The sequence below is a fragment of the Somniosus microcephalus genome, chromosome 4 (genome assembly GCF_052327205.1).
Source record: "Somniosus microcephalus isolate GS21.2 chromosome 4, FLI_Smic_1.0, whole genome shotgun sequence".
Taxonomy (NCBI): domain Eukaryota; kingdom Metazoa; phylum Chordata; class Chondrichthyes; order Squaliformes; family Somniosidae; genus Somniosus; species Somniosus microcephalus.
The window spans coordinates 337,922,464-337,945,986 of NC_140990.1; the positions used below are offsets into that span (position 1 = coordinate 337,922,464).

A 23,523-nucleotide genomic window follows, 5' to 3' on the forward strand; every position below is an offset into this window, starting at 1 on the left:
TGGCCCTTCTCCTGTCCTCGCTCTTTCTCTCTTATTGCGAGCTCTCTTTTCCTGCAATGAGGGAGACAAGTGGAGGTTGAGTGAGAATGAAGGAGTGAGTGTAGAGAATCCATAGCATAGATGCTTAGAAGGAGACAAAGATGGAGTGAGGTGGCAAAACCAAGGGCCCTCCCTGTGTGTTGTAAGTTGTTTTCATAGCATCACAGTGATAGGGAGTGTGAGGGCTGCATAGTCGAATAGTTAGGTGAATGTGACCATAGAGAGAGAGGGAATGGGTAAGGGTGCATGGATGTCAGTGTCAAGTGGGATGTGGAGGAAGATTGCTGAAGCTGAGTGCTGGTGAGGAGAGGCAATGGGGATCAGATTGAGGGTGATGGGAAATTCATACTCACTTTTCCAGTGTGCAGAAGGTCATGAAATCTCTTCCTGCATTGAATCCAGGTTCTGTGGGTTACTGACAAGGAGTTGACCTCCTCTGCCACCTGGATCCACACAGCCTTGGTTTGCTGGGGAGGCTTCTTCCTCCCTGAAGGGAAGAGCACCTCTTTATGTGCTCTTGCTCCCTCTACTGCAGGGCAACATCATCGAAGCGGGGTGCAGACCTAGGTCTCTGGCTGGCCATTCTTCCTGCAGGTGCCTCTCACTGCAAAGGCCAAAAGCTTGACAGTCTGCAGAAGAAGCAAGGCTTGTTGCAGACCTTAAATGCAGCAGCAATGATGATGTCATTGGAGGCGACTTTCAGACTGGAAAAACTCATTGGCCATGGGTTCCCACACGTTGGAACTCAATTGGCCAATTAAGTTAAAATCGCATCATTCTCCCACATCGATTTAGAATCGGGTGGATAATGCGAAATGAGGATTACACGACCCCAGCTCGCCCCAGTATCAAAATCCAGCCCATAGAGTCATACAGCACAGAAAGAGGCCCTTCGGCCCATCGTTTCTGTTAAGTCCGTGAATGATTTAGACACGGACTAGCAGGAGAGAAAACAAAATGATCTTTACTGGTGGAAGGCATAAACGAATCTAAACAACAGAGGCTCTCTAGCGCCTTTTATACAGGGGTGGTCACTGCCGGTACTGCAGTCTGAGACCAGTTATTCTCTTAAAGGTACATACACAACAATTCCTCCCCTTTTAGATAAACAGTACATAACATTCATTTAACAACTAATGATAATGAATTACAATCACAATTACTGTTGCTAGATACATTGGTTAAGTTTAAGCAATTATAAGTTCAGTCTTTGAGGAGGCTTCCTGATTCTGTCTGGATAACGCCTCTTTGGAGTATCAGGTTCTTCTGGCAATGTTGAGTCGGAATCAATGTCGTTGTTTGGTTCATCTGCTTCCAATATTACCGGTTCTGCGGTAGCTGCAATTGGAACGTCGATTTCATTACCAGGTGTATCAGATCGTGGTGTGGAGTTGACGTTTTCCAGTGACTCTAGAATCTGGTCAGCATGGCGTCTTACAATGCTCTCCCCAACGTCCACGGTATACATGAGAGGTCCTTGTCGTGTACAAATCGTTCCTGGCTGCCATTTCTCAGTGCGGTAGTCCCGGGCCAAAACTGGTTGACATATCTTAAAACTCCTGGTCGGCCTTTCATTCATATTCTGAAACTGCCTGTTCTCCACATCTCTTCGGACGTTTGGCTTAACCAAATCCAAGCGGCATCGTAGTCTTCGATTGAAGAACATCATGGCTGGAGTTTGGTTGGTAACCGCATGTGTCGCATTCCGGTAGGCAAACAAGAAGTTGTCCACCTTGTGTTGTAGGGGTATATCTTCATTACACATTGCCTTGATAGCCTTCTTGAATGTTTGGACAAACCTCTTGGCCAATCCATTAGTGGCTGGATGATATGGGGCAGATGTGTAATGCTTAACACCATTGTTCTTTAAGAACCTCCGGAACTCTTCAGACACAAACTGTGGTCCATTGTCAGAGCAAATCTGTTCAGGCAGCCCATTCCTGGCGAATATGGTTCGTAAAACTGCGATAGTTTTTCCCGTGGTGGTTGAGGACATTTTTATTACCTCTGGCCACTTTGAATGTGCATCCACCGCAATTAAAAACATCGAGTCCATGAAGGGACCAGCAAAATCAATGTGCACCCTTTGCCATGGAGATGAGGGCCACTCCCATGGATGCAGAGGAGCTTGTGGTGGGGCGTTTTGGACCTTCTGGCATCCTGCACAGCTCTTGGTCATCTCTTCGATTTCTCTATCGATTCCCGGCCACCACACAAACGCTCTGGCTAAGCTCTTCATTTTTACCCCACCCAGATGACCCTCATGAAGCTCATTGAGCACTCTATCCGTCAACTTAGGTGGAATTACTACTCTGGATCCACACATCAAGGTTCCTCTGCACACTGACAGCTGTTCTCTTCTTGGCGAAAATGCTGGCAGCAGTGGTTCGCCATGTGCTGGCCATCCCTTCACCGTTAAATCATAGACCCGTGATAGTGTCGGGTCATTCCGTGTTTCCTTTTCTATGTTTGCATTCGTCACAGGGAGACATTCGACTATGGTCGAGTGGAATAACTCCATTGGATCCACTGCAAGGTCTTCTTCTTCCACCGTCGGCAACGGTAGACGTGACAATCCATCAGCATTTCCATGCTGTTTAGTTCCCCTGTACTCGATGTCATATTGGTGTGCCCCTAGGAAAAGGGACCATCTCTGCAGCTGTTGTGCTGTCATTATCGGTACGCCCTTCTGAGGGTTGAAAATGGAGACAAGAGCTTGATGATCGGTTAGTAGAGTAAATTTTTGACCGTGCAGATAGTGATTGAACTTCTTCACCCCCCACACTAGGCTGAGGGCCTCTCTGTCAATCTGGGCGTAGTTATGCTCGGCAGAAGTTAACGAGCGTGACGCAAAAGCTATCGGCCTCTCCAAACCATCAAGGAATTTATGTGACAGTACCGCCCCAATGCCGCAGGGAGACGCATCACACGCCAGCCTGATTGGCAGTGCTGGGTTGTAGTGAGCCAATACTTCCTTCGAAGTGATTAAGTCCTTACTCTTCTGAAAAGCACGTTTACAATCATCGCTCCATTTCCATGCTACCCCCGTTCGTAGCAGGGCGTTCAGTGGATGCAGAATTGTCGACAAATTCGGCAAAAACTTATGATAGTAATTCACCAACTCGAGGAATGACCTCAGTTGTGACACATTTTCAGGCGCTGGGGTCTTAACAACCGCTTCAATTTTGTCAGGGGACTTATGTAACCCCTCTTCATCAATCACGTGGCCACAATACGATATCTGTTTCTTAAAAAATTCGCACTTGAGGCGGTTGGCTCGCAGCCCATGTTCCCGTAGTCTAGTGAGCACCTGTTCTAGGTTGTTAAGGTGTTCACTGTCATCTTCACCTGTTACAAGGATGTCGTCCAAGTAACACTGAGTCCCCGGAATCCTTGCAGGACTTGTTCCATCACTCTTTGCCATATCGCCGGAGCCAATGCTACTCCGAATACCAATCGATGATACTGGTAAAGACCTTTGTGAGTGTTTATCGTGAGAAACTTCCTAGAGGACTCTTCAACCTCCATCTGCAAATATGCTTGTGCTAGGTCAATTTTTGTAAAACGCTTCCCTCCAGACAGTGAGGCGAAGATGTCTTCTATCCTTGGAAGAGGATATTGTATTGTGTGAAGGACAGGGTTCACCGTCACCTTGAAATCCCCACAGATGCGAATCTTCCTTGGCTCTCCGGACTTATTGCTTAACGTTTTCTTCATGACAGGAACGATGGGTGTCGCCCACTCGCTCCAGTCGACCTTAGACAACACGCCCGCCTTCTCCAGATTCTCCAGCTCTGCCTCGACGGCTGGACGAATTGCATATGGTACCGGTCTCGCTTTGAAAAACTTGGGAACTGCATTCTCTTCTATTTTTAACGAGACGGTTACGCCTTTAAGCGTGCCCAGTTCTTGTTGAAATACCTCTTTGGCGTTCGCTAAGAATGTTGACAATCGTCCAGGAGTGACGTCGTCATCTTTTTTACCGTCCACCGTCATTGCATGAATGGAATGCCAATCTAAGTTTATCTTCCTGATCCATTCCCGTCCCAATAACGGTGGTCCACCATTTGGCAGTATGTAGAGATACAATTTCCGTATTTTCTTGCCATTATATTCGACAGGCACCCTTATTTTTCCTCTGGGGTATACTTTTTGCCCCGTATACGTCGTCAAGACGATGGATGTCTCTCTCAAGGGTATGTGTGAAAATAGCCGCTCATAGTCTCGTCGATTCATGACGGTTAGCGCTGATCCTGTATCCAATTCCATTTTAACTTGGGACCCTGCTATCGTGAGGGTGACCCAAAGGGTTCGGTGATCCTCTTTTGCGATTACATTGTGAAGTTTGAGACAGCTTAATCTCCTGTTCTCGGATTCACTATCGCTCATCTGGTCTTCGGAACTACTGTCCGTCATCTTTTGCACTTTCTTGTACGGTTCCCTAGTAGCCTTTTTGTTGTCGCTGGTCTTCTTCCCAGACCTACAAACTCGTGCAATGTGTCCAATCTTCCCGCATTGTCTGCATATTTTGTCTTTGGACCAGCAGTCCTTCTGGTCATGGTTAGTTCTGCCGCAGCGATAACATTTTGCAAATCCCCGTGTCATTTCGTGGGTGCCGTATTCCTGTGGTTTTTGTTGAATTTCTGCAGCTCCCCTGGCTGCTGCTTCATACGATACTGCCACGCTGAAAGCCTTATCAAGCGTCAGCTCTTTTTCTGCGAGTAACTTCTTCTGTGTTCCTTCACTCAGGAGTCCACAGACAAATTTGTCCCGTAGGGTATCTGCCAGTCCTGCTCCGAACTGGCAGTGCTTTGATAGCTTGCGTAGTTCCGTAAGATACTCAGCATTGCTCTCATCTTTGTGCTGAGTTCTCCTGTGGAATGTAAATCTTTCTGCTATCAACAGCGGTGCAGGGTTTAAGTGCTCCTGTAGAACAGCAACAATTTCGTTAAAACTCTTCGCCTTCGGTTTGGCTGGAGTAATCAGATCCCGCAATAGGCCGTACATTCTAGCGCCCATTACGTTTGGCAATATTGATGCCTTATTCCCCTCCGCTATTTCATTTGCCTCGAAATATACCTCGACTCTTTCCACATACGTGGTCCAGTCCTCTAATGTATTATCTAAAGCAGTGATACAGCCAGTCTTCGGCATCTTGCAAATCTAAAATGGCGTCTCCCGCGCTTTGCCTTCTTCCCCGATTTAACAAAATGGCGCCTCCCGCGCTTTGTCTTCTTCCCCGCTGTTGTTAGCGCTGCTTTCCACGCTTTCCTGCGCGTTAAATATTAATTTGTTTTCTTTTATTATCTTCCCGTCATGGAGCGGACCCTCTGGGACACTTCCCTCCCTCTTCTGAGGTCCGAACGCTGCCCAGCTTCGAAACACTGTCCGCGCCCTGTATGCTCCACCCTCTCTCATAGAGTCATAGAGTCATAGAGTTATACAGCACGGATAGAGGCCCTTCGGCCCATCGTGTCCACGCCGGCCATCAAGCCCTGTCTGATCTAATCCCATATTCCAGCATTTGGTCCGTAGCCTTGTATGCTATGGCATTTCAAGTGCTCATCCAAATGCTTCTTAAATGTTGTGAGGGTTCCTGCCTCCACAACCCTTTCAGGCAGTGAGTTCCAGACTCCAACCACCCTCTGGGTGAAAAAGTTCTTCCTCAAATCCCCTCTAAACCTCCCGCCCTTTACCTTGAATCTATGCCCCCTCGTTATTGACCCCTCTACTAAGGGAAAAAGCTCCTCAGCATCCATCCTATCTATGCCCCTCATAATTTTGTACACCTCAATCATGTCCCCCCTCAGCCTCCTCTGCTCCAAGGAAAACAAACCCAATCTGCCCAGTCTCTCTTCATAGCTGAAGCGCTCCAGCCCCGGTAACATCCTGGTGAACCTCCTCTGCACCCTCTCCAACGCGATCACATCCTTCCTGTAGTGTGGCGACCAGAACTGCACACAGTATTCCAGCTGTGGCCTAACCAGTGTTTTATACAGTTCCATCATAACCTCCTTGCTCTTATATTCAATGCCTCGGCTAATGAAGGCAAGTATCCCATATGCCTTTTTTACCACCTTATCCACCTGTTCCGCCGCCTTCAGGGATCTGTGTACTTGCACACCCAGATCCCTCTGACCCTCCGTCTTGCCTAGGGTCTTACCATTCATTGTGTATTCCCTTGCCTTGTTAGTCCCCCCAAAGTGCATCACCTCACACTTTTCCGGGTTAAATTCCATTTGCCACTGTTCCGCCCATCTGACCAACCCATCTATATCGTCCTGCAGACTGAGGCTACCCTCCTCGCTATTTACCACCCTACCAATTTTTGTATCATCCGCGAACTTACTGATCATACCTTTTACATTCATATCCAAGTCATTAATGTACACCACAAACAGCAAGGGACCCAGCACCGATCCCTGTGGTACTCCACTGGCCACAGGCTTCCAGTCACAAAAACAACCTTCGACCATCACCCTCTGCCTTCTGTCACTAAGCCAGTTTTGTATCCAATGTGCCAAGGCACCCTGGATTCCATGGGCTCTTACCTTCTTGACCAGTCTCCTGTGCGGCACTTTATCGAAGGCCTTACTGAAATCCATATATACCACATCCACTGCGTTACCCTCATCCACACACCTAGTCACCCCCTCAAAAAATTCAATCAAATTAGTCAGACATGATCTTCCCTTGACAAAGCCATGTTGACTATCCCTGATTAATCCTTGCCTCTCCAAATGGAGACAAATTTTGTCCCTCAGAATTTTTTCCAATAATTTTCCTACCACTGATGTTAGGCTCACTGGCCTGTAGTTCCCCGGTTTTTCCCTACTTCCCTTCTTGAATAATGGTACTACATTAGCGGTTCTCCAGTCCTCTGGCACATCCCCTGTGGCCAGAGAGGTCCTGAATATATGTGTTAGAGCCCCCGCAATCTCTTCCTTTGCCTCACACAGCAGCCTGGGATACATTTCATCCGGGCCTGGGGATTTATCCATTTTTAGGCCAGCTAAAACCGCCAATACCTCCTCCCTCTTGATGTGAATATGTTCGAGCATATCACAGTCCCCCCGCCCTATTTCTATGTCTACATCGTCCTTCTCCATAGTGAAAACAGATGCAAAAAATTCATTTAGAACCCCTCCTACATCTTCCGGCTCCACACACAGATTGCTACTTTTGTCCCTAATGGGCCCTATTTTTTCCCTAGTTATCCTCTTACCCTTAATATACTTATAAAACATCGTAGGATTTTCCTTTATTTTGCTCGCCAGTGTTATTTCATGGCCCCTCCTTGATCTCCTAATTTCTTTTTTAAGTATCCCCCTGCACTTTTTGTACTCCTCTAGGGCTTCCTCCGTCTTTAGCCTTTTGTATCTGCCAAAAGCCCTCCTTTTTTTCCTAATCCATTCTCGTATATCCCCTGACATCCAAGGTTCCCTGTGGTTTTTGGAACCACCCTTGACCTTTACGGGAACATGTTGCCATTGTATGATCCCAATCTCCCTTCTGAAAGCCTCCCATTGCTCTGATGCGGATTTTCCTACAAGTAGCTGATCCCAGTCCATTTTGGCCAGATCCTGCCTTATCCTATTAAAATCGGCCTTCCCCCAATTTAGAACCTTTATTTCCGGCCCATCCCTGTCCTTTTCCATGACCACCTTAAATCTTACCATATTATGGTCACTGTCACCAAAGTGCTCACCTACTAGCACTTTTTCCACTTGGCCGGCCACATTCCCTAGAATTAGGTCCAGTACCGCCCCCTCTCTTGTAGGACTTTCTACATGCTGGCTCAAAAAGCTCTCCTGGATGCACTTTAAGAATTCTACACCCGCTGAGCCTTTCACACTCTGACTATCCCAGTTAATATTGGGGAAGTTGAAATCCCCCATTATTGTTACCCTATTATTTACACATTCCTCTGAGATTTGCCTACATATCTGTTCCTCTATCTCCCCCTGACTGTTTGGAGGCCTATAGTACACTCCCAGCAAAGTGCTTGCCCCCTTTTTGTTTTTAAGCTCCACCCATATGGCCTCATTAGAGGAACCTGCTAATATATCATCCCTCCTTACTGCAGTAATTGACTCCTTAATTAATATTGCGACACCCCCTCCTCTTATACCTCCCCCTCTGTCTCGCCTGAAGATTCTGTACCCCGGAATATTGAGCTGCCAGTCTTGCCCCTCCCTCAACCATGTCTCCGTGATAGCAACAATATCATACTCCCATGTGTTTATCAACACCTTCAGTTCATCCACCTTACTTGCAAGACTCCTTGCATTAAAATAGATGCCATCCAGCCTTGCCCTTATATATTTGCCCTGTCTACCAAGCTGACTTGTTTTTTTCTCTATAATTGGCAGCACATCACCCCCTATTTCAGCTCCCCTCTGTATCCCATCCCCCTGCCAAGTTAGTTTAAACCCCCCCCCAACAGTGCTAGCAAACCTCCCCGCAAGGATATTTGTCCCGCTCTGGTTCAGGTGCAACCCGTCCGACTTGTACAAGTCCCACCTTTCCCAGAAGCAGGCCCAGTGATCCAGGAAAGTAAAACCCTCCCCCCACACCAACTCTTTAGCCACGCATTCATCTGCTCTATCCTCCCATTCCTATACTCACTAGCACGTGGCACTGGGAGTAATCCAGAGATTACAACCTTTGAGGTCCTGCTCTTTAATCTGTTACCTAGCTCCCTAAATTCTTGATGCAGGACCTCATCCCCCTTCCTACCTATGTCGTTGGTCCCAATGTGGACCACGACCTCTGCCTGCTCACCCTCCCCCTTAAGAATGCCCTGTAGCCGCTCAGTGACATCCCTGACCCTGGCCCCAGGGAGGCAACAAACCATCCTGGAGTCACGTTTGCGGCCACAGAAACGCCTATCTGTTCCCCTTATGATAGAATCCCCTACCACTATTGCTCTCCCACTCTTTTTCCTCCCTTCCTGAGCAGCAGAAGCGTCCCTGGTGCCAGGAAGCTGGCTGCTGCTGCCTTCCCCTGGTGAGTCATCCCCCTCAACAGTATCCAACTTGGTATACCTGTTTGAAAGGGGGATGTCCGCAGGGGTTCCCTGCACTACCTGCCTGCCTTTGTTGCTCCGCCTGATGGTCTCCCCCTGTGCTGCCCTACCCTGAGGCGTGAACAACTCGCTAAACGTGCTATCCACGACCCTCTCAGCATCGCGCATGCTCCAAAATTCATCCACCCGCAGCTCGAGCGCCGCAATGCGGTCTACAAGTAGCTGCAGCTGGATGCATTTCCCGCATGGTCGTCAGGGACACTGGCAGCGTCCCTGACTTCCCACATGGAGCAAGAGGAGCAGAACACGGGTCTGAACTCTCCTGCCATGACTTACTCCTTTAATTAATTTAAAAATTTATTCAATACCCCAGTTACAGGTATACTCTAGGGCGCTTTATTTACCAACTATCCCCACTACACCACAGAAATTTAACACCACAGAATTCAAGCTAGTATTGAAAAGAGAGAAATACTCACCAACCAATCACTTACCTGCTCCCTGGTGATGTCACACTTGGATTAATTTTTACCTCTCTCCTGGAACCTGGATTGGTATGCCTCTGACTGCTCCCTTTTAAGCCTTCAAGCTCTCCCGCCTCGGGCTGCTCCCGCGCAGGTCCGCTGCTTCTCCGGTCTCGGGGCTGTGGGCCTCGGTGCCTCTGACTGCTCCCTTTTAAGCCTTCAAGCTCTCCCGCCTCGGGCTGCTCCCGCGCAGGTCCGCTGCTTCTCCGGTCTCGGGGCTGTGGGCCTCGGTGCCTCTGACTGCTCCCTTTTAAGCCTTCAAGCTCTCCCGCCTCGGGCTGCTCCCGCGCAGGTCCGCTGCTTCTCCGGTCTCGGGGCTGTGGGCCTCGGTGCCTCTGACTGCTCCCTTTTAAGCCTTCAAGCTCTCCCGCCTCGGGCTGCTCCCGCGCAGGTCCGCTGCTTCTCCGGTCTCGGGGCTGTGGGCCTCGGTGCCTCTGACTGCTCCCTTTTAAGCCTTCAAGCTCTCCCGCCTCGGGCTGCTCCCGCGCAGGTCCGCTGCTTCTCCGGTCTCGGGGCTCTCTCTCTCCTTGCTTCCCGACTCGCTGCCCGGCCCCGTTGAAAGGCCACCTGATCGAGCTTCAGCCCGCCGCAGCCCAGGAAAGATCCGAGCACTACCTGCCACCAGCCCGACTAGCTGGGAAAGCACGGACCGAGGAACCCAGCCTGGCTCTGGACAGTCTCTCCTGCAAGTTTTGAACTCGATGGTTGACGGTCGACGCCCGTTTCTCGAGTTTCAATGGCCTATTATTTTTTTTTTCTTCTTTCTTCCGGCTCCGACCTTCAACAACGTCGTCGGAACTGTTGCTGAGTTGCAGGTAAGTTCGTTTCTAACTCGTCGCCAGTGTTAAGTCCGTGAATGATTGAGACACGGACTAGCAGGAGAGAAAACAAAACGATCTTTACTGGTGAAAGGCATAAACGAATCTAAACAACAGAGGCTCTCTAGCGCCTTTTATACAGGGGTGGTCACTGCCGGTACTGCAATCTGAGACCAGTTATTCTCTTAAAGGTACATACACAACAGTGTCTGCGCCGGCCATCAAGCCCTATCTATTCTAATCCCATTTTCCAGCACTTGGTCCGTAGCATTGTATGCTATGGAGTTTTTAGTGCTCATCTAAATGCTTCTTGAATGTTGTGAGGGTTCCTGCCTCTACCACCCTTTCAGGCAGTGAGTTCCAGATTCCAACCACCCTCTGGGTGAAAAAGTTTTTCCTCAAATCCCCTCTAAACCTACTGCCCCTTACCTTAAAACTATGCCCCCTGGTTATTGACCCCTCTACTAAGGGGAACAGTTCCTTTCTATCTACCCTATCTATGCCCCTCATAATTTTGTACACCTCAATCAGGTCCCCCCTCAGCCTTCTCTGCTCTAAGGGAAACAACTCCAGCCTGTCCAGTCTCGCTTCATAGCTGAAGCACTCCAGCCTTCCTATAGTGTGGCAACCAGAACTGCACACAGTATTCCAGCTGTGGCCTAACTAGCGTTTTGTACAGCTCCATCATAACCTCCCTGCTCTTATATTCTATGCCTCGGCTAATGAAGACAAGTATCCCATATGCCTTCTTAACCACCTTATCTACCTGTCCTGCTGCCTTCAGGGATCTATGTACATGCACACCAAGGTCTCTCTGATTCTCTGTCCTTCCTAGGGCCCTACCATTCATTGTGTATTCCCTTGCCTTGTTAGTCCTCCCAAAATGCATCACCTCACACTTTTCAGGGTTAAATTCCATTTGCCACTGTTCTGCCCATCTGACCAACCCGTCTATATCGTCCTGTAGCCTGAGGCTTCCCTCCTCACTATTTACCACTCCACCAATTTTCGTGTCATCTGCGAAATTACTGATCATACCTCCTACATTCATATCTAAATCATTAATGTACACTACAAACAGCAAGGGACCCAGCACCGATCCCTGCAGTACACCACTGGACACAGGCTTCCAGTCACTATTGTTTGTTACAACATAAGCTCAATGTTATGGAAGTATTAATAACGCAAACCAATAACTTTAAAAAGTGACTGAAGGGATTGTCCCCCGACCCACCCCCGTTCCAAGGAGAGGATTATATACACGGCACAAGAAAGGGAGAGCGACACAATGGCATAAATACTGATGTGAAAATCCAGACATGTGAATGCATCACATCAGTTTTGTATCTATTTGATTTCTCTTCACAAACACACTGCTCGTTTTAGATAGGAACATCTTTGCTAATACGATACTGAAAAACAATCTTCCCCATCTACCCTGAAGATAGGGTTCTATCATTGCAGGAAGTCTCCTTAGCTAAGAAACTATTCTTTGTGTGAACCTAAACAGTGAGCGGTGACAGCTATTTGACAGTGGGGAGCATCACAGCTGTGCCGGATGCTGTCCTTACCCAATGTCCACTAATACACACTTTCTAGCTGGGGCTTTTGGAGGTCACAGAATTTTACAGCATATAAGGAGGCCACTTGCCTATTGTATCAACCAGTTCCCCAAACCCTTTAAGTATTTTTGTTCAAATATTTATCTACTTCCCTTCTAAATCATGAATGGTGTTTTTTGTAAACCCTTCCCTAAGTCCAGGGTCATTGAGGTCAACTCCTTTGCTCCTACTAACACACATGGTAAGGTAGTGTGTATTACAGTATAATGCACATTCTCCCTGTGTCTGCGTGGGTTTCCTCCGGGTGCTCCGGTTTCCTCCCACAGTCCAAAGATGTGCAGGTTAGGTTGATTTGGCTATGATAAATTGACCCTTAGTGTTACGAGATTAAATACATGGGGTTACAGGGATAGGGTGGGATATGTGTCGGTGCAGGCTCGATGGGCCAAAATGGCCTCTATCTGCACTGTAGATTCTGTGATTCTGTGAATGTAATTCTTGGTCTAATTATTTATATATAATGCATGTTAATTTCTTGCATTAACTTTAAAAATGAAATATATATTGCATACAATCAATAAGACCTTCATAAATGGGCTGGTTATCTGAAACCTGATAATAGTTTGCACACCAATAAGAGACATATATATTTTGTAGGACGTCAGGACTTTGAAACATCAAAACATTTGCCAGAAGACAGCAGAATTTCAACAGCTTGAACGACAACAAACTAGCCAAAGGATTGGTGTTAATTAATTAAAGCCTAGTTTCAGAACACAGACCAGGACAAGAATCCTCCTCCATGGGGAAATTAATTTGTCGGTTTCTAAAACAAGGAGGTAAAAATAACACAAAGAAGAACTGCGGTCTTACCTAACCATATTGAGTTGTGCAGTATTCCATTTTTCAGCCCCCAGGTGCCTGTCTCGTGCCACAGTAAAATAAAGAGAAAGAAGGACAGAGGCATAGCTGCAGTTGTACTTCAAGGCTTAAGGGTGTTCTTGTAAGTGGCGTTGCTGTAACAGCTACAAGCAGATATAGCCATGTTGTGCTCCAACATCTGGTCACCAGATGTGCTTTACTTCCCAACTGCTTAATACTGTAGCTGTGATGTCAATGCGGTTGCCGAGATTGCAGTTGCTGCTGTACAACAGCACATTAATTGTAAGGCAGACAACTTTTTACTTCAAATGGTTTCAAAGTAATACCTAATGTATTATTATTGGTGAACATATTAATTAAAAGTGACAGTGCAGATTATGTAATGGTTTTCTAAGTGACATTTCAGTATCCTATTTCTCCCTTATTTTAGATAAGTCTCTTGGGGGGGGGGCTATGTAGACAGGGTTGGCAGCTGATCTCCCATTGCTCAACTGAAACTATGCAATCACCATGTAGGGCAGGGGTGGCAATTATTTGGGTTGGAGGGCCACTTAACAAGTTTTGGTGAGCTGTTGAGGGCCGCACACCAATGTTCCCCCTCACGCACTAATCGTGAGGTCCCGCATAGGCTGCTCACCAGCTCCTGCCACTGGAAGAGATACTGCCGTCGTACTCTGGGTACTGGGAGAGGAAAGACGCAGTGTCGGTCTCTTCGGTAAAAGAGTCATAGAGATGAGCAGCCATAACTCGACTCTAAAATGGATCGGGCATACTCGAGTACGCAGTGTATTCTGGGTACGGATGTCTGCGGAATGGAACCTTTTAAGATCGGGCTGGGGAGAATCGCTTTTGCAAATTGATAAATTGAATTAAGTATTACTGTGTGTTCCCTGGCTGCAGTTTGGGTCTGTCTCTGACCTATGAGAAGTGAAAGTGGATAGACTAATGTGCAGCTCGAGCTCCGGCTCGCGTTCTATTTCTGCCCCTTCCAGTGGGCCAGATAGAATGACTTTGCGGGCCGGATATGGTCTGCGGGCGGTATTTTGCCCACCACTGGTTTAGGGTATTTGAAGTATGAGCACATTGACTGCAACTTCGTGTTTTGGTACTGCCCCCTCCCGCTAAAGTGCAAGTGCAAAGATTCTGTTCACGGATTGTGTAAGGGAAAGCCAATTGGAATCCCGGTATCCAGTAGATCCTAGTTATGCCTGGAGATTTGGCTGCATCCAGTGCTGTTTTTGGACATCATCCAAAATAATTTTATTATGAAAAGCTTTTTTTTAATCCAAAATTGAAATCGCCTGGCAGAAAAGCCACTTCCAAGAACAAGTATTCCTTGTGGCCATTTCTCCCAACCACAGTACACAGAGCTAGGCAAACCACACTCACTTAAGTAGAAGCAGAAAATGCTGGAATTGCACAGCAGGTTTGTCAGTAGCTAACAAGATAGGCTAACATTTCAAGTCGAGACTCTTTACCAGACCACAGACGTGTTCTATATTTCCAACGTCTTTTATTTTTATTTCAGATTTTTAGTATTTGCCTTCTATTAAATCATTTTTATTTCCAAACCCACTCAAGTCTGTTTTAACAATTACATATTATGTTACACTTGAGTGTAAAAAACGTTATGTTTCCAAAATGCACATATATCATCATGTTTGCAGAGCACCCAATACTAGGAAAATCTTTAAATGTTTACCTCAGGAAGTTAGCTATTACCTTTTTCTTGAGGAGGCCTCTGTTGGGTTTATTATTTCTTGGCTCAAGTCGGCTATGATTGAGCATTAACTTTCCCGAACTATATTTGCTTTACTCATCGTAAGCCACATGGAGACATTTTATTGAGTCATTTAAAAACAAAAGAAATATTGTCTTGCCAAAAGCAAATTACTGCAGATGTTGGAAATCTGAAATAAAAACAAAATGCTGGAAACACTCAGTAGGTCAGGAAGCATATCTGGACAGAGAAACCGAGTTTACGTTTCAGGTCGATGACCTTTCATCAGAAGCCAAAGATGTTAAGAGCTGAACAGTTTTTAAGCAAGTGCTGAGCCACGGAAAGGGCTAGGGAAAGAACAAAATGGGGGGGGGTAAGTGATTAAATGACAAAAGGGACTGATGGGCCTTCAATAACCACAAAACTAGAAGTTATAGACTTAAACAAGTTGGCTTTTAATCACTAAGATCAGAGCTAACATCTCAACACGCCGACTGGTTCACAGGAATGAGTCATACAGATCCTGGGATCTTTATGTAAGAGAAGTCAGGGGCGGAGCCAAGAGCCAAGACCTGGAACCTCCCAGGTTAGTCGGGAAAGAGGAAGTGAAACTATACACAGTGGGGGAGGGTAATATACATGAGTGCAAAATGAATACAGGATCAAGACAAACAGATTTCATTACAGGGACAATGGTGCAAGGCAAAAGTGGGTGGTAATGGGACAAGTATAGAAATGAAAGATGGGTCCAGAGGAGGTGTAAATGGTTCCAATAGAATCGCAGAAGGTGACAAAAGCACGGAAAATCCGACAAAGTGGCCCGGGAATGCAGCAGAAGAAAAGCTGGTAGACCCCAGGGGTGCAGACCACCCCGATGATCATGTGCCAATAGGGGACCCCCACCCTAAGCACCAGCCCACAACCTCCTCCACTCCCAGTGGTTCTGGTGCAGCCATGCTCTATTACCAACATCTGCTATCTGAGACAAAATGGGAGCAGTGGTTACGATCTAAAGTTGTTGAACTCAATGTTAAGGCCAGAAGGCTGTAAAGTGCCTAGTAGAAAGCTGAGGTGTTGTTCCTCGAGCTTGCGTTGAGCTTCATTGGAACAGTGTAGGAGGCCAAGGACAGAGAGGGCAGAGTGGGAGTGGGATAGACAATTACAGCGGCAAGCGATTGGAAGCTCAGTGTCACGCTTATGGACTGAAGGGAAGTATTCAGCAAAGTGATGACCCAATCTGCATTTGGTCCCAATTTGGTCTCCACAATGTAGAGGAGACTTCACCGTGAGCAGTGAATACAGTAAACTAAGTTGGAAGAAGTTGGAAGATTTGGATCACAGGTCACACACAGATTACCAAGGATCTTAGGAATTGTAAGGCTTTTTATTAGAGAGCTACAGTTTAAGCATAATCAGATATTACTACATGCGATTGAAATAGATACAATAGACATACAACCCATGACAGATGAGGGCGATCTATGGCCCTGGAATGGAACGAAACGGATGGACAGTGAGGCAGTACGGTGGTCTCGGATTGGGTGGATTCCTGCAGTCTGCTGCAGCGGTCACTTCCGTTGGGTCATCCCTCGAACTGTTGAAGGTGTTAGGTAGTAGCCACCTCGGGGAAGCCTTCGCCCCTAACCGCCTGTTTTCCTCTCATGGTCTGGTGGATACCTGGTGTCAATCATTTTTACCCATCCCATCGTCCAATTACAAGGGAGAGGGTACCTATGACAGCCCCATCCCAGCCTCATGAGGTCATTTTCCTCCTCATCTCTGTTCTAAAGGTCTTGTTGCCCTCTCGTAGACAGCTTGTTTATCCTACAGCTCCTTGCTGCATCCCTTATCAAGCCTAGCTATGCCCATTCGAAGGCCTGTTTACGTGTTCTGACCTCGTAATTCAGCTCTGTGTACAACTATTTTTCTGACATGACTGGAATCTTTCTGTGTCATCAACTTAGGCAAACTGCTGATCTAGGGAACCCGTGACAGACTATTATTTCTTTCAATCTACGATTACTTACAAAGTACAATTAAATCGCTGTTTCACCCAGAAGGATTGTTCGGGGCTCTGGATGATGGGGATGGGGGAGGTGAAAGGGCAGGTGTTGCATCTCCTGTGCTTGCATGGGAAGGTGCTGGGGGAAGGGGCGCATGTGTTGGGGTGATGGAAGAGTGGACCAGGGTGTCATGGAGTGAACGGTCCCTTCAGAATGCTGAAAGGGGAGGGAGGGGGAAGATAAGTTTGATGTTTTTGTCTTGAGTTTTCTTCCAATTATAAATTCCTGAGGGATACAATGTCTGTCTGAAAATAGAGTTTATTTCTAGAGGGATAGAATGAAAAGTAGTGAAGTTAATGCTAAACTTGTATCGAACCTTGATTAGATCACACTTGAAGCACTGTGTGCAATTCTGGTCACCGTATTATAAAAAGGATATAAAGGCACTGGAGAGGGCGCAGAGAAGATTTACAAGGATGATACTAGAAATGCCAAGGTACACCTATCAGGAAAGGATGACAGGCTGGGTCTCTTTTCTCTTGAAAAGAGAAGGCTGAGGGGTGACCTAATAGAGGTCTTTAAAATCATGAAAGGTTTTGATAGAGTGGATACAGAGAGAATGTTTCCACTTGTGAGGAAGAGCAAAACTAGAGGACATCAACATAAGATAGTCACCAAGAAATCAACTGGGGAATTCAGAAGAAGCGTCTTTACCCAGAGTGTGGTGAGAATGTGGAACTGGCTACCACAGGGAGTGGCTGAAGCGAATAGTATAGATGCATTCAGGGGTGGTTAGATAAGCATATGAGGGAGAAGGGAATAGAGGGATATGCTGATAGGGTTAGATGAGGAAAGACGAAATGGGGCTCGGGTGGAGCATATACACCGGCACGGACTGGTGGGCCAAATGGCCTATTTCTGTGCTGTATGTCCTATATAATTCTATGTACAAGATAAGGGAGAACCAGTGGATGTGGTGTGTTTGGACTTTCAGAAGGCTTTCGATAAGGTCCAACATAGGAGATTAGCGTGCAAAATTAAGGCACATGGGATTGGGGGCAAGGTATTGACTTGGATAGAGAACTGGATGGCGGACAGAAATCAAAGAGTTGGAATAAATGGGTCATTTTCCGAGTGGCAGGCAGTGACTGGTGGGGTACCGCAAGGATCGGTCCTAGGACCCCAGCTGTTCACAATATATATTAATGATCTGGACGAGGGAATTGGATGTAATGTCTCCAAATTTGCAGACGACACAAAGCTGGGTGGGAGGGTATGCTGTGAGGAGGATGTCGTGAAACTCCAGCACGATTTGGACAGGTTGGGTGATTGGGCAGAAACATGGCAAATGCACTACAGGAAGCTTTGTGCTATCCGGAGGTGAGCTATCCGGCAATCTGGAGCCACCGGCAAAAATCAGCAGCCGTTTTTTATTCTTTTTGTTTGTTTTTTTTTGCTTTGTTTGAACAGTCAAGCTGTGCAAGGTCTATAGTTATAGCAACAGCTTCAGCTACAGAGCTTTAGGGCCACACCCAAGTGTTTAGAAGCTGTTGCTAAGCAACAGTGTTTGTTGTCAAATACGGAGATAAGAATCTCCGTATCTCTCAACATTAACTCTGGAGAGTACGGCAGTTTTGAGGCAACGGCAGCAGCCCAGTCCCGTGGGTGCCGGATAACACAAAGTTTCCTGTATAATGTGGATAAATGTAAGGTTATCCACTTTGGTGGCAAAAACAGGAAGGCAGATTATTATTTGAATGGCAATAGATTGGGAGAAGGGGAAGTGCAAAGAGACCTGGGTGTTATTGTGCACCAGTCGCTGAAGGTAAGCATGCAGGTGCAGCAGGCGGTTAGGAAGGCAAATGGTATGTTGGCCTTCGTAGCAAGAGGGTTCGAGTACAGGAACAAGGATGTCTTGCTACAGTTGTACAGGGCCTTGGTGAGACCGCACCTTGAGTATTGTGTGCAGTTTTGGTCACCTTACCTGAGGAAGGACGTTCTTGCCATGGAGGGAGTGCAGCGAAGATTCACCAGGCTGATACCTGGGATGGCAGGAATGACGTATGAGGAGAGATTGTGTCGATTGGGCTTATACTCACTGGAGTTTAGAAGATTGAGAGGGGATCTCATCGAAACCTATAAAATTCTGTCAGGTCTGGACAGACTAGATGCAGGAAGGATGTTTCTGATGGCCAGGGAGTCCAGAACCAGGGGTCATAGTCTGAGGATAAGGGGTAAGCCATTTAGGACTGAAATGAGGAGGAATTTCTTCACCCAGAGAGTGGTGAACCTGTGGAATTCTCTGCCACAGAGGGCGGTGGAGACCAGTTCATTAAATATATTCAAGAAAGAATAGGATATATTTCTTGAGGCTAAAGGGATCAAGGGATATGGGGAGAAGGCAGGAACAGGGTACTGAATTTGGATGATCAGCCATGATCTCATTGAATGGCGGAGCAGGCTCGAAGGGCCGAATGGCCTACTCCTGCTCCTATCTTCTATGTTTCTATGTAACAGTTAAAACTTTATAAACACAGCCACTCTTTCATTGCTTCCACTACATCTTGTGGTTAATTCTCCAAACACATCAATATTCTGTCCACCAAATCTTCTACATTTTTTTGACAACATTACAGGGAATAAAACCCAATCATATAAAATGGACACTCTTATTCTGAGGGCAGGAGGAAATTGGCACTTACAGTATTGTTACTGTTAGCAAAGTGATGGCTTCAATTTGACTGCTATTGAAAAGACAGCAGCAATACTCACACTGCATTATCCTGCTGCATACAGCTGATTAAGAACATAAGAACATATGAAATAGGAGCAGGAGTAGGCCATTCGGCCCTTCGAGCCTGCTCCGCCATTCAATGAGATGATGGCTGATCTTCTGTCTCAATTCTATTCACCGGCCCTATCGCCATATCCCTTGATGCCTTTACTAGTCAGAAATCTATCGACTTCTGTTTTGAATATACCCAATGACTGAGCCTCCACAGCCCTCTGGGGTAGAGAATTCCAAAGATTCACCACCCTCTGTGTGAAGAAATTTCTTCTCATCTCAGTCCTGAATGGGCTACCCTTTATCCTGAGGCTGTGGACCCTGATTCTAGACTCCCCAGCCAAGGGAAACATTCTCCCAGCATCCATCCTATTAAGCCCTGTATTAATTTTGTATGCTTCAATGAGATCCCCTCTCATTCTTCTGAATTCAAGAGAATACAGGCTTAGTTTACTCAATCTCTTCTCATACGACAGTCCCGCCATCCCAGGAATCAATCTTGTGAACCTTCGTTACACTCTCTCTATAGCAAGTATATCCTTCCTTATGTAAGGAGACCAAAATTGTACACAGTACTCCAGGTGTGGTCTCACCAAGGCCCTATATAATTGGAGTAAGACTTTTTTACTCCTGTACTCAAATCCTCTTGTAATGAAGGCCAGCATACCGCTTGCTGCACCTGCACATTCACTTTCAGTGACTCATGTACAAGGACACCCAGGTCCCTTTGAGCATCTCCATTCCCCAATCTTTCACCATTTAGGAAATACTCTGCCTTTCTGTTTTTTCTACTAAAATGGATAACTTCACATTTATCCACATATTTCATCTGCCATGTTCTTGCCCACTCACTGAGCCTGTCGAGATCCTTTTGAAGCCTCTTTACATCCTCTTCACAACTGCCACTGTCACCTAGCTTTATATCATCAGCAAATTTGGAAATGTTACATTTAGTCCCCTCATCCAAATCATTGATATAGATTGTGAATAGCTGGGGCCCAAGCACCAATCCTTGCGGTACCCCACTAGTCACAGCCTGCCATCTTGAAAAAGACCTGTTTATCCCTACTCTTTGTTTTCTGTCTGTTAACCAATTCTCAATCCATGCTAGTATATTACCCCCAATTCCATGTGCCCTAATTTTGTTCACCAACCTCTTGTATGGGACCTTATCGAAGACCTTCTGAAAATCCAGATACACCACATCTACCGGTTCCCCTTTGTCTACTCCACTAGTTATATCCTCAAAGAACTCCAATAGGTTTGTCAAACAGGATTTCCCTTTCATAAATCCATGTTGACTCTGCCCAATCTTACTATTAGTTTCTAAGTGCTCAGTTATTGCATCCTTTATAATAGATTCCAGCATTTTCCCAACTACTGATGTGAGGCTAACAGGTCTGTAGTTCCCCATTTTCTCTCTCCCTCCTTTCTTAAATAGCGGGGTTACATTTGCTATCCTCCAATCTGCAGGACCTGTTCCAGAATCTATAGAACTTTTGAAGATGACAACCAATGCGTCCTCTTCCTCTTAGGCAGTCCCTCGGAACTGAGGATGAATTGCTTCCACATTAAAAATGAGTTCTCAGGTGACTGATGAGTCCAATGCAGGACCTACAGTCTCTGTCACAGGTGGGGCAGACGGTGGTTGAAGGGACGGGGGAGTGCGGTGCTTGGGTTGACGTGCGCTCCTTCCACTGTTTGTGCTTGACTTCCGCTTGCTCCCGGCGAAGAGACTCGAGGTGTTCGGCGCCTTCCCGGATGCTTCTCCTCCACTCTCTTGGACCAGGGATTCCCAGGTGTCAGTGGGGATGTTACCCTTTTTCAAGGAGGCTTTGAGGGTGTCCTTGAAGCATTTCCTCTGCCCACCTGGGGCTCTCTTGCCATGCTGGAGCTCCGAGTAGAGCACTTGTTTTGGGAGTCTCGTATTGGGCATGCAGACAATGTGTCCCGTCCATCAGAGCTGATCGAGCGTGGTCAAAGCTTCAATGCTGGGGGTGCTGGCCTGAGCAAGAACACTGACGTTGGTGCGCCTATCATTGCCAATGGATTTGCAGGATCTTGTGGAGGCAGCATTGGTGGTAACTCTCCAGTGCTTTGAGGTGCCTGCTGTACATGGCCCATGTCTCTGAGGCATACAGCAGGGCGGGTATCACTGCTGCTCTGTAGACCATGAGCTTAGTGCCGGTTTGAGGTCCTGGTCTTCAAACACTCTCTTCCTCAGGCGACCGAAGGCTGCACTGGCACACTGAAGGCAGTGTTGGATTTCGTTGTCGACGTCTGCCCTTGTTGACAGTAGGCTCCCGAGATATGGAAAGTGGTCCACGTAGTCCAAGGCCTTGTCGTGGATTTTGATAATCGGGGAGCAGTACTGTGTGGCGGGGGCAGGTTGGTAGAGGACCTTTGTCTTACGGATGTTTAGTGTAAGGCCCATGTTTTCGTATGCTTCAGTGAAGGTGTTGATGATGGTTTGGAGTTCGACCTCCGAGTGAGCGCAGACGCAAGCATCGTCTGCATACTGTAATTCGACAACAGAGGATGGGATGACTTTGGATCTGGACTGGAGGTGATGGAGGTTGAACAGTTTCCCAATGGCCACCTCTTTCAAAATCCTAGGATGTAGGTCATCCAGTCCTTGGGATTTATCAGCTTTTAGTCCCATTAATTTTGCTAGTACTGTTTTTTTACTAATAATAATTTCTTTAAATTCCTCATTCTTGCCACACCCTTGGTTTTCTCGTATTTCTGGGAGGTTTTTTGTGTCTTCCTCCGTGAAGACAGAAACAAAGTATTTATTTAATTTCTCTGCCATTTCCTCATTCCCCATTATAAATTCTCCCGTCTCTGACTGTAAAGGACCTACACTTCGCCAATCTTTTCCTTTTCACATACCTATAGAAGCTTTTACAATCCGTTTTTATATTTTTTGCTAGTTTGTGCTTATATTCCATTTTCCCTTTCTTTATCAATTTCTTGGTCCCCCTTTGCTGATTTCTAATCAGCAAGTGTGGAATTGGCATTTTCTAGTTTGCAAGCCAAAATTTCTTGAAGACAATCCTCGTTAGTACTGCTACAGATTTTTTTCTGTTGATCAGGTAGGTTTTTGACATGCACAGAAACACAATGCCAGGAATTTCTAAACCACATATTTAACAGTAACATACATTTAAGAAATTCCCAAAAGTGGAGTTTTTGTTTGCTGATATTCCTGCAGGCAACTAGGCAAGTGGGGATTGGAAAATCACGATTTTCTGGAAGTCACAACTGCCCACCCATTTTGAGCTGTGCACAAGTTTCCTGACATGGTTAGCAGCTGGTATGTTCTCTCGCACGCAGTGTAAACAGCTTCTCATTAGACAACCAAATTCTATGCAAATAAGGGCATAATGAGGCAACTTGCAAATTTCCTGTTAGTTTGCCTATTTAAAATGGCTGTCAAAAGCCAGCAAAGTCTGTCAGGGAGGGATCTTTTTCGAACCATTCAGTAGCAAGCAATGATTACCTCTCACAGAATTTCAAGCAAGAAGACAAAGAACAACAAAAAAGTTGCACGAGTGAGATCAAATGCCACAGGAGCTGGACTTCACAGACCAACCATATGCCACTAATCTTCGCACAGTTACTGAGCAATGATAGAGGACAGCTGCCTGTGCAGGCTCAGGTTCAGCAGCGAGACATCTGCTATGCCATCTGCTGCAAGGGCACCTTCACCAACCAGATTGCCAAGAGTGGCAGTCAAGGTCACCTCCGCCCTTTATGCCTCCAGCTCCTTCCAGGTTGTCACAGAGGGCATCTGCGTTATCAATTTGCTCCCCACAGATATATCAACCAGGTGACTGATGCATTCTTTGGCAGGCCAACTTTTTCTCTCCCTTCCACTGAACAGCAACAGCAGCATAACACTGCTGCTCAATTTAACCACACTGTGCGATTTCGTAAAGTATAGGATATTTCCTAAAGTTCATTGATGGCCCTCATGTGGTAATTCAGGCCTCTCAGCTCAATGCAGTGCACTGCATGAACAGAAAGGACTTAATTTTTTGAGTGTTTGGCTGTTCCATGACTACCAACACTAAATCATGCAAGTCAATCATCACTTCCCAGGCAACAGATACGATACTTTCATTTTAAGGCAATCCATAGGCCAGGCTTATTTGAAAGC

At 46.5% G+C, this 23,523-nt stretch overlaps 1 protein-coding gene across 2 annotated transcripts in view; it reads right to left on the minus strand.

Moving 5' to 3' along the window:
• The window catches only part of tnfaip6 (tumor necrosis factor, alpha-induced protein 6), a 61,891-nt gene extending 48,828 nt beyond the window's left edge, over window positions 1–13,063 (minus strand). The window contains exon 1 of one of the 2 annotated variants that reach the window (XM_085986939.1): window positions 12,845–13,063. In XM_085986939.1, coding sequence (XP_085843065.1) covers window positions 12,845–12,938 — 94 coding nt within the window. In that variant the 5' untranslated portion in view covers window positions 12,939–13,063. The remainder of the gene's footprint in view (window positions 1–12,844) is intronic. The other variant, XM_085986938.1, reaches the window with a different exon arrangement.
• Between the last annotated feature and the right edge of the window lie 10,460 nt (window positions 13,064–23,523).